Source organism: Thunnus albacares, chromosome 19, assembly GCF_914725855.1.
Source record: "Thunnus albacares chromosome 19, fThuAlb1.1, whole genome shotgun sequence".
Taxonomy (NCBI): Eukaryota; Metazoa; Chordata; class Actinopteri; order Scombriformes; family Scombridae; genus Thunnus; species Thunnus albacares.
In genome coordinates this window covers 4,558,503-4,569,125 of record NC_058124.1, presented here as the reverse complement: position 1 = coordinate 4,569,125, position 10,623 = coordinate 4,558,503, and the positions used below count along the sequence as shown (strand labels likewise).

The 10,623-nt window shown below is 39.5% G+C and overlaps 1 protein-coding gene across 2 annotated transcripts; it reads left to right on the top strand.

Moving 5' to 3' along the window:
• The first annotated feature begins 6,178 nt into the window (after positions 1-6,178).
• On the top strand, positions 6,179-9,668 carry LOC122970250 (stathmin-like). Of its 2 annotated transcripts, none has more exons than XM_044336353.1 (5): positions 6,179-6,262; positions 8,065-8,108; positions 8,206-8,378; positions 8,555-8,746; positions 8,842-9,668. In XM_044336353.1, the coding sequence occupies exons 2-5, from the start codon at positions 8,093-8,095 to the stop codon at positions 8,914-8,916; spliced, it is 456 nt and encodes a 151-aa protein (XP_044192288.1). In that variant the 5' UTR covers positions 6,179-6,262; positions 8,065-8,092; the 3' UTR covers positions 8,917-9,668. The 2 variants fall into 2 exon arrangements, with proteins under 2 accessions (XP_044192288.1, XP_044192289.1); XM_044336354.1 differs by having other exon boundaries at positions 6,237-6,327.
• The last annotated feature ends 955 nt before the right edge of the window (positions 9,669-10,623 follow it).

Sequence of the window (10,623 nt, the reverse complement as noted above, 5' to 3'; positions counted from 1 at the left end):
TTGGAAATGTGAGGCCTTGAAAATGTTCAGTTTTGCTGTTGAAAACTCATCGAAAAATGTAAATGAGCAAGTAAATTTCCTGTTTCAAAGCAATGACCTGAATACCGAAACTGATTTTTCAAATCTTAGCCACAAGGCTGAATGTATGAAAAGATAATCAGCAACACAAACACACACATAAAGTCCAGAACACTTGCTCCCCCAGACACAAGATACTTTACCAAGACCCAAATCCTCTTCCAAACACACACACATCTGCAAATTTTGGCTGGTTCCGCCACTGGACCGTGCTGACAGACAGCCCTCCTGTGCCTTCCCCCGCCCTGCCCATCTCTCTGCCCCTCTCTCATTTGCCCGTCTTTGTCCTGTGAAGCACCACAGATCCAGTTAGTGAGGGAGACTGATGCTGGCAGGCCGTGAACACCATCTGCTCCTCTTCACCAAGACAGAGCCGCTCAGAGCACTGAAATGACTGAACACACAAGACACAACAGGCTCCTATTGATAGGTGAAAAATACTGCAGAAAGACTACGTGACAACTATTATTTTTCTGTTTACATCATTAAGAACAGTAAGATGGGTCACATTCGACCGGCGTAACACTGTATGTAAGTGCTGTAATGATTAGTTGATTCATCGATCTATAGCAGATTGACTTGAGTGGTTTTTAGATTTGATCATGTATTGTTTGGATCTTTATTTACTGTACAAATTATGTACCAATTCATTCTCTTTGGATTTTGTACATTTGGATGCACCAAAAGTGACACATAAGGTGCTACCATGTTGCTTTTTTAAGTTAGCTTATGGGATAAAATCTACACAGCGTATCCACCCTATAGAATTCCTACAGTATATACAGAATATTGATCCCCATAGACAAGATAAACATGATGATGTTAAAGGATCAGTAAGTCCTGCCTTTAAAATCCTACTTAAGTAAAAGTATAGAAGTATTGCCCACTAAATAAACTTAATGTAATAAATATACTTAATGTACTGAAGTTAAAGTACTGGTTTTGCAGATAATTTGGCTGTGACTGATATATTAAATACATTCATAACCAGCATCTTACAGTTGTAGCAGGTCAGGGTGGAGCTAGTCTGAACTGCTTTAAAAGGGTCACAAGATAAAACTGACCAGTTGTGAGATGATAACTTGGGTAGGAAAGAAGAAAAAACATAGTCCTGTTACATACATTTGGATTATTTTTTTCATTCTTTAATCTTTGTATTTTTGTGAACTATTGGAAAGTTTTACCTTAAACAATCATTTATTTGAAACCATGTGAGGAGGAATTTAGAGAGAAAATGTCTCTTTGGTGGAACTGCTAGAAACTCATAGACATCTGAAACATGATAAGGGGACATAAATACATGGATTTTTTGCAAGGGGCCACAGGCCAGAAAGTTTTGGAACCACTGTTTAATCTTTAACAATTATTTAACAATGCAGTGCAATTTATAAGCTCATCATTATGGTTTTTTATGTAAATTCTTAATCTGAAAAGTAACTAAAGCTGTAAAACAAATGTAGTGTAGTAAAAGGTATATTTCTTCTGAAATGTAGTGTGGAAGTATAAAGAGGATAAAATGAAAATACTCAGGTAAAGTTCAAGTACTTTAAAATTGCACTAATGTACAGTACTTTAGTAAATGTACTTAGTTACATTCCACCACTGGTTGCATTGCAGATAGATTTTGTTTTATGTCGTGTTATGTTAGATCACACCTAACATGCAAGAATCCACCTCGTCAGTCTTCAAGTTATGCACCTGTGGCCAAACCACGGTGGTTCGGACCAATCCAAGTAAGTCTATCTGTGTACTCGCAGTATCTACATGACACATCCACTTGGTTAGACTCAGGCATGAGCAGTGAGATGGTTAGGGTTAGGGGTCAGGGTGGTGTGTTGTGCAGCATGCTGTTCCAGTGACAACATCAGGGGGTATATGTCATGTGTAAAGTGGGCGTGACATGTAGTAAAGTGGGTGTATTGTGTAGGTCTGCAAGACTTCAGATAGACCCTTATCAACCAATCAGCATCCTATGAAGAACTCCTGGCAGCTGTGGGCGTGGTTTAGGTGTGACGACAGGGAGAAGGGTCTAGCTGCAGTCTTGCAGACTCACCATGACCCTACATGACATACCCACTTTACTATATGACACAACGCCCTGATGCTGTCACCCTGACGGCATGTTACACGACCCCATGATAGATAGTAATAGACAGATGGTTCATCATATCACATGCCAAGTATTTTTTTAAAGTGCCTGCCCTTTTCCAACAGTTTGAAGGATGAATTCTCAGATGGTTCTGTTTAACAAACCATCTGGTGCATCAGGTGAATAAACTGTATGTGTCTGCAAGAATTAGAAAGCTGTCGTTTTTCTTGGGAGGACAGTCCTCCAAATATACTTTAAAGGACCAGTGTGTAGGATTTAGTGGCACCTAGCAGTGACGTTGCAGATTGCAACCGACTGAATACCCCTCCTCCCTCCCCTACCCTTCCAAGCGCAAAACTTGCGTAACATGCGAAAGGCCTTCTCTAGAGCCAGTGTTTGGTTTGTCCATTCTGGGCTACAGTAGAAACATGGTGGTGCAACATGGCGGGCTCCATAGAAGAGGACCCACTCCCTATGTAGATAGAAAGGGCTCATTCTAAGATAACAAAAACACAATGATTCTTATTTTCAGGTGATTGTACACTAATTAAAACATACTTATGAATATTGTATTCCATTTCTGCCAAGTCTGTTCTGCTAGATGTCACTAAATTCTACACACTGCACCTTTAAAAGAAACATTATTGCTGCCTGCAGATATGTTCACTGTAGTTATTTTTCAGTGTAGGAAGCATTACATTCTTGGTGCACAGAGCACAGGCCTTTGAAATTAGAGACGAGGATTTGCATGCTGAGTCCTGTGTGTGGTTAGGTTTAGGCAACAAAAAGACTTTGGTTAGGTTAGAAAAAGACAGTGGTTTCAGTTAAATATTGAAAAAGTAAACAAATCCAGTTTTGTGCTTAAAGTCAATGTTGTCTTTTTCAATATTCAAGACCACAATCCTTCCCTCACATCAAGTGCTGTGAGTGCCTAAACAGAACCACACAAACATTAATAATGCTTTAGTCGCTGTAAGTGACTCAAAGCTTAGTAGATACATTCAGTATGAACATTTTGTGACTTTGCACATTATTTAATCAATAAACAAATGCAATCCAGACAACAATACATTTCTTAGAAAATGTATTTTGCAAATGAGTGTTATGAACGTAATCTCTAGTGTCTGAGACTTCTAATGCCTCAGACCGTGATGGACGTGAACTGAATTTTCTTCATGCTAAGAATCTAAAAACTCAGCAGAAGCAATGTTTTGGTTGTCCTGGATAATCCACAGTCTTTATTGTCATATTAGGATTGCTTTCTTTTCTACATTTCATATAATTTAGAAATTGACAACACAAAATATGTAACTAACTCTTGTAAGCTGTGATGAGTAAATGTCATCATTTTAGAAATTTTACAGACTAAAAAAATAATCATTTATTAGAAAAGAATTAAAAGATGATTATTTTCTTCCTGACTATCTTTATTTTTCAAAATTGGACAAAATTGTACTGCTTTGCATTTATATAGTTAATACATTCACACTGTTCAGTAGCTGCACTCTTGCACTGCCGACCACTGTGCAAGTCCTGCAGTAACAGTGGGTTTACTTCTCAAAGGCACCTTTACCCTTATCTGTCTGAGTGTGTTATTCTTTCAATTTTCCCACCCAGACTCTGGGGATTTGAACTGGTGACCTTTGGGGAGTGAAGAATGATGTCTGAGTGCTGATGTGAGTAATTATAATTCACTTCAGACTGTGAGACCATGCAGCCGTGCTGGTGACTCTGCTACTGTAAAGTGTGAGACTGAATCAAGCTGAATGTCCACAGGCTATCCATGACCATCTGATCAGTCCAGCCAGAGCTGCACTCAGTGACACGACGGAGGAGAGGACATGCATCCACTGTGCAGCATGGACTGATTTCTCCCTGTCTGCACTCACACATCCAACTGAAAGTCCCTTCAACAAAAATATAAATCAGTGGCCCAAATCACAAGATGAAATGACATCCAAATGGTGACAGTAAAAATAGATCTAACTTGGGCCCTGTGGTTACAAATATTTTCAGTGCATCTTCAACTGAAGATGACTGAAAAAACACTGATCTGCTCCTCCTGTCATCAGAATAATGTTATACTAAAAATAGAACAGAATAAATCAAATACTCTGGGTTAGGTCGATTGAAGCTGAATTCAGTCCAGGCATTGGCATTTACATAATGCCTGGCAGTTTCATTGGAAATTGGTTGCCAGGAGCCACAAAGATTCAGAGATATCACTTAAAACCTACAGTTTTAACACTAGATTGGATTTGCAGATGAACAAATTAAGAAGAGCACACGAAGTACTTCAACTTCTGGGAAACATAGATGAACAACAGCTTCGATAATTAATCAGATTAAAAGGGACAGAACATTTTAACTGAGAAGGACCAAAATTGGGTTTTGTGGAAACAAATCAGCAACACAAGGTTGAATCTTATGACCAATTATTATTTAGAGTATAGACAGTGGAACAGGGCTTGTTGGGTGTTTACAGACGCAAAAGGCATTATAATGACAGCAAAAATAAGAAAAGTTGATATAAAATATAACTTCTTTTCCGAAGCTTAGTGGGTTGCCAAATTTTTCAGGTGTTTCCGTGACCTGGTATTTTTGAGGCACTATCGTATAGATTCTGAGGGTGAAAAGATAAATTCTAAGGATTTAATTTCATCCTTTCTTGTTACAATGTGTCCTGACAGTCCTTTAAAGGGCGACTGTCAACTCACTTGAAAATGACAATAAGCCTGTTTCTCCAAGGATGTAATTTTTGACTGTCACGTCAAATATCTTGTGAATGTGACCTTCTGACCTTTAAGCACTAGAAGTGAAATGTACACCATGGACTGAGTTTATATCATACCACAACAGCACCTCCCTCTACTTCCCTTGCATGCCTGGCATACTGGCCTTTAAATCATGCACCAGTTGTTATTGCTAATTCAGCTTTGTTAACTTACAGAGTAAAGACTGTGTGTGTCGATGTCACTGATCAGCTATATAGGAACATTGGGCTACAGCTGACTGCTCCCAATAAATTCAATTTGCTTTCAGGGCATCTGCTGTCCACATGTCTCACTTAAATGTTGTGTCAGGAGTGAGGACTCAAACTAACAAGGATAGCAGCACAGTCATCCTTCTTATACATCCTTACATATTCCAGTGTTGACTTTGCCACCTGTGTTACATTCATGTCACAATTTCCCTACAGGAATCCTTTGCATCTAAATGTAAAATTATATTTACCTTACTGACTGTTTCTGCTCCTCCTTTTCCTCACAGAAGGGTCAAAGGTCAGGGTCAGAGCTGGTAGGGATGTAGGGGCTTGAACCTGCATGATCTGTCTCAAGATTGGCCTTTTTCAGTCTTGTCCTGCACTTATTTTGACATCATACTGACAACAGTCTCATTGCACAGGGTGTGCCAACATCAAGGCCCTAAATCTAAATCTCCAAACAGCCTAAACCAAACATATCAAAATGTGTATTTTTAGTTATCATAATGGGGAGTTTGCTTAGATTTTGTGGCTAAGAATCTCCTGTGTTTTTATTTACTTATTTATTCTAGTTTTTACACCATATCTTCTAGTGCTGTGTAATATAGTGAAACCCTGAAATCATGTAATGCTTCAGTCATGGACATGAACTAAACATTTTTAAATTCATAATATTTCAAATGCAAAAAATAAAACCATTTGTGACATTGAACCTTCCAACATACACTTATATTAATAATTGGGTGGGGCAACAATCACTTTCGGGGGAACAATGAACTCTAAAACTCCCATAATATGTGTTTTTCTTATATATAGCTTTCAGTAGATTATCATGGATTGTTACTTCACATAATTTGCCCTCCATAGTCATGATAAATTCTATTAAACCCATTTTTTGTAGTGGAGTAACTGAAGCTCATTGTCTACACATAAAGTCACAAATAACTACAATTCCCAGAAGCCCCCAGGAGTTGGGGTCCAACCAATGGTTGGCAGCAAACGGCGTGACGGCACTCGCGTTGGTCCATTTATGTGCGAGCTTTTACAGCTCGTGCAGAGGGCTCGCGGTAAACTCTGTGAGAGAGGAGCACAGCATCCACGGCTTGTTGAAGGTGGGTGTGACAGACAGCATCTTTATTACCCTCCAAAAAGTCTACAGGAATTGTTCGTTTAGTCTGTAAGTACAAACATAGCTGAGTTCATGATGTTGTAAAGAGATGCAGCCGAGACAAGTTTAATATTTTAATGTTATAGGCATTATTTTTGGACGGTCTGTTTGAATTTTTGTTCATCCTTTTTTGTTGTGAATTGTGTGTTTGTTAGTGTAGCACTGGAGCTAACTAACACTGTGACTGATAAGTTGTAGGTGGATATCTTCGACTTAGTGAGGCTTTTTTTAAAATTCGTTTGGGATTATTTCAACGAAAGAAAAGAGAGAAACGGCGCCTGGCAGTGTGCTTTATGGCGGGTGGTTCGCCTATTGTATGGTGGGAGACACTGGCACAGCACCGACAGACAGACAGACAGACAGACAGACGAGGACAGACTTGGAGGGCTTCTTTCATGTCGGTGAAATCGGTGGGCTGCGGCCACATTTTCCCAATTCTTATACACACCCTCCACCGCACCAGTGTGTGTATGTGTGTGTGTATGTGTGTGTGTGAAAAGCTTTTTTTTATTCGACATTTTCTGTGGAAGCAACCTGCCGTCAGCTCTTCTTTGTTTGCAGCTGCTAGTCACGTCGCTGTCAAAAGCGCCTTTGTTTGATGCTGCTTATTATGCTTGAGCTAATGACACCAGCAAACTGACTGAAACCTGTGTCTGAATGAAGGAGACGTATCGTCATTGTCAACGAGGACATTGTTAAGACGATGCCAGGCAACAGTTCAAAAAAATGCCAACCGTGGGTGGCAAATTGGTGTTTGCAAGGTGTGGGCATCTGCCAAATCTCATTCTAATTGGGTCAAAATGAGATTTTTATAGTGGTTTTTTGGATTTATATGGGAAGCAGACGTCAAATAAGAGACACATTTAGCTAGTTGGAAGCCTTTTATGCAATATCAGGGGAGGGGTCTTTTCTTTCAATGAGCCCAGCTGGTTTTGGTGATCGTTTATGACTCTCATTAACTACTTGACCAAATGACATGACAGCTGTTTGTCATTGTTCTATCACTTCCTTAGATTTATAGTCAATTTTTGAAATTTGGAAGTCTTTCAAATTATATATTTATTACATTAGAGGATCAGTCTATACCAGCTCCCCCCTCCTGCATGGTTAGTCGGCTGTTGTTGTACACTTGTGTATTCACCCCCCCTCCTGTGGCTCAAACACATGGTGAAAAGAACAGGTGCTCCCTGATGATGATTTTCCCCAGATATTCTCATTGCTCACTAATCTGATTTCAGATGGTGGATATTGGCTGTTAGTAGGCCGGGTGTAGGCCTTGTCTGCACCTGGCACTGCCTGCTGTACCCACCCTGATCACAGCCTTTTGTTTCAACAAAATGTGGCTTGTGTCGTTCATTAACAATTAAGGCGGCGGTAGATGGGTCTCTGAAAGGCCTTCCTCTTGTCTAGTGAAGCGGCTCAATGGCTTGCAGATTGATCTGAATGTCACTGCTGCCACAAGTTTGAAGATAAACAATGGTGTGTGTGTCCTGCAGGCGTTGAATGCCTTTGCCGTTATGTGGATTGATGGGCGGTGGTTGGCTGCAGTGCTGAAGACGGCCATGGGGTGTCGACTGAGGGCCTTGTTTTAATCTGGCTTTTTTTTGAAGGAGGTGGTTGCTAGGATATGCTGTGAAAGAGCCGCTAGAGGTCACTCATTTGAGAGGCATCTGCTAACATGAATTAATCAGACAGTAAATCACTGTCACAACAATTTGACTTTTTTCTTCTATTTTTCCCCTTTAGGTAAATTGACCTGCAGCGCACTCTTAAGATGGCAGCCTCTGAAGGTGAATTATATCTTAAGTTTCTTTTTTAAAAAATGTAAATCATTCTGAATAATGGTTCAGTGTGCTGTAATGCGTTGTCTTGCCTTTTTCTGTGCAGATATCCAGGTCAAAGAGCTCGACAAGCGGGCTTCTGGCCAGGCCTTTGAGGTCATCCTGGGTGCTCCTGCCCCAGACGCCAAGGGTGAGTTCCCCCTGTCTCCTCCCAAGAAAAAGGATGTCTCACTGGAGGAAATCCAGAGGAAGCTGGACGCTGCAGAGGAGAGACGCAAGGTAAAAATGTCTTCAATATAATAATCTTTGAGCCCAGATTGTCACAGAAACAAAAACATACATTTTTATTTATTTTAAAATCTGAAGCTCATCAGTTTTCATACATTTGAATGTGTGTGGAGGATGTTGGGTGGGAAAACTAAAATGTGATATTTTTTTTAACTATGCTTTTTCAGAACCATGAAGCCGAGGTTCTGAAGCACTTAGCTGAGAAGCGTGAGCATGAAAAGGAAGTGCTACAGAAAGCTATGGAGGAGAACAACAACTTTAGCAAGATGGCAGAGGAGAAGCTCAATCAGAAGATGGAGGCCAACAAAGGGAACCGCACAGCAATTATGGCAGCGATGAATGAGAAATTCAAGGAGAAGGTTAGTGTTTCACATGATAGTAAATGGATACTCTAAAATAGTTTGCTGCCAGGATATTGGGACTTAACCTTGCATTTTCATCTTCTGTTTAACAGGACAAAAAGTTTGAAGAGGTGCGAAAGAACAAGGAAACCAAAGAGAACTCAGAAGAAGGCACTTCGGAAGACTGAAAGTCACCAACGGGGGATTGTATAGGGTTTTTTACGTATCCAAAGATTGATTTATTTTTTGTTCGGCCAGTATTTTTGTTGTGTTCACTACCCACCTTTTTGAAATAAAACAAGTTCCACTTTGTGAATTTTTCAATTCTCCTGCTATAAGTGTACTTGCGCTGGTTTTACATGTGGATTATTTTCCCCCCTTGTCGAGTCTAATCCATCTGATATGTAGCTTGTCAGTGCAGCTTCTGCCCTTTTTGAAAATTAGCAGTGTGTACTTATCCTTTTTGAGGAAGCATGTTTCTATGCATAGGTCTTTTATCCCTGCCTATTTCATAGTGCATTTTGAAACTGTCCCTGTGAACCACACCTGTTCTCTGCACTTACTGTGTATTTTAAAAAAAACAACAAAAAAAAAGTAGCACAAGGTTTGATCAAGGCGTTGGCTGTTACACATACAGGTGTTTTAGTGCAGCTTTGCTACCCAGATTCTGCTAGTTTGCTCCTGCAGATCATGTTTTGTGCCACTGCTGATTCTTCGCTTTTGTAAAAATATTGGGGTTGTCTTCAAAGCACATGACTTCTTGCTGTACAGCTGTGAATTAACATGCCAGACATGTAAATGGATGCCATCTTGAATATCACTGAACAGGGGTCTACACATGGAATGCATAAGAGCAATACACTTTGGCATCTCAATAGATTCAGTGGCTAGTTGACTTGAACTGTTGTACTAAAACAAATTAAAAAAAAATGCAAACAAACTGTTTTGCTTGGTGTTGAAATTATTGTGTGTGTTGTCCTACTGTGGCAGGTTGAGCAACAAAGCATTTTCTCCATGAACAAATCCAGTTTATAAATGTCTACATTTCCATGTTTTCAAGCAGACACTGTAACCTCTCCAGTCAATGAGACTGAACTTATAAGGTTCAGCATTTCTTAATTGTGCTTCAATAACATGACAAACCGAAATATCTACTTTTTTGATATTGACTTCTTGTAAAGTAATTGTTCTTGACTGGTTATATATAAACCGCTACAGTGGACAGTACTGAAACGATGCTCAAATGTATGTTGCTCCCTGCTGGAGGAAAGGTGGAAAAACTGGCCAAAGACCCTCACAGCGTTGATAACATGTTCTATAGTCAAGTGTTAAAAATAATGTATCATTATCAAAGATCCAGTGAATAAATACATTTAGAAAGAGGTTTTTGCTGATTATAGATGTGTATCAGTGACATCACAACTAGTCCAGTCTGTGCATCAGCTTCATTAAAACTGCAGTCTGTGTCTCCCTCTGGTGGTGCTTTGATGAAAGTCCTGGATCAGTCACATTAAATGTGACGCCATATTAAGGATTCATGCACACAGATGTTTGTTGAATATGGAATTAATTTTATTCTGGTTGAATGTTGCTAAATATAACCTGATTAGAGGCTATGAACAAACCTGAAATAACAGAAACAAGACTAATTGTAATGATGTTGAGATAGAAAGTACTGAGTCGCACATACACTGTTTTAAACCGATCAATTTGCTTTATGAAAAGTGGGACACAGTAATTAAAGGGAGGGTTATTATTCATGGTTCCTTCAGTTTTACTCTGTATATTAGTCTGTATAAAAGTAAATGCCATTTTGGTGTCATGTCAAGTCAAATTTATATGGCCCAATCATAAATTTGTTAAAAAGCGCTTTACAATCTGCACACCATATGGCA

Coding starts and splice junctions, on each gene's coding strand:
- LOC122970250 (XM_044336353.1), top strand. Junction 8,379..8,554: donor CTGCAGAGGAGAGACGCAAG/GTAAAAATGTCT, acceptor ATGCTTTTTCAG/AACCATGAAGCCGAGGTTCT. Junction 8,747..8,841: donor ATGAGAAATTCAAGGAGAAG/GTTAGTGTTTCA, acceptor TCTGTTTAACAG/GACAAAAAGTTTGAAGAGGT.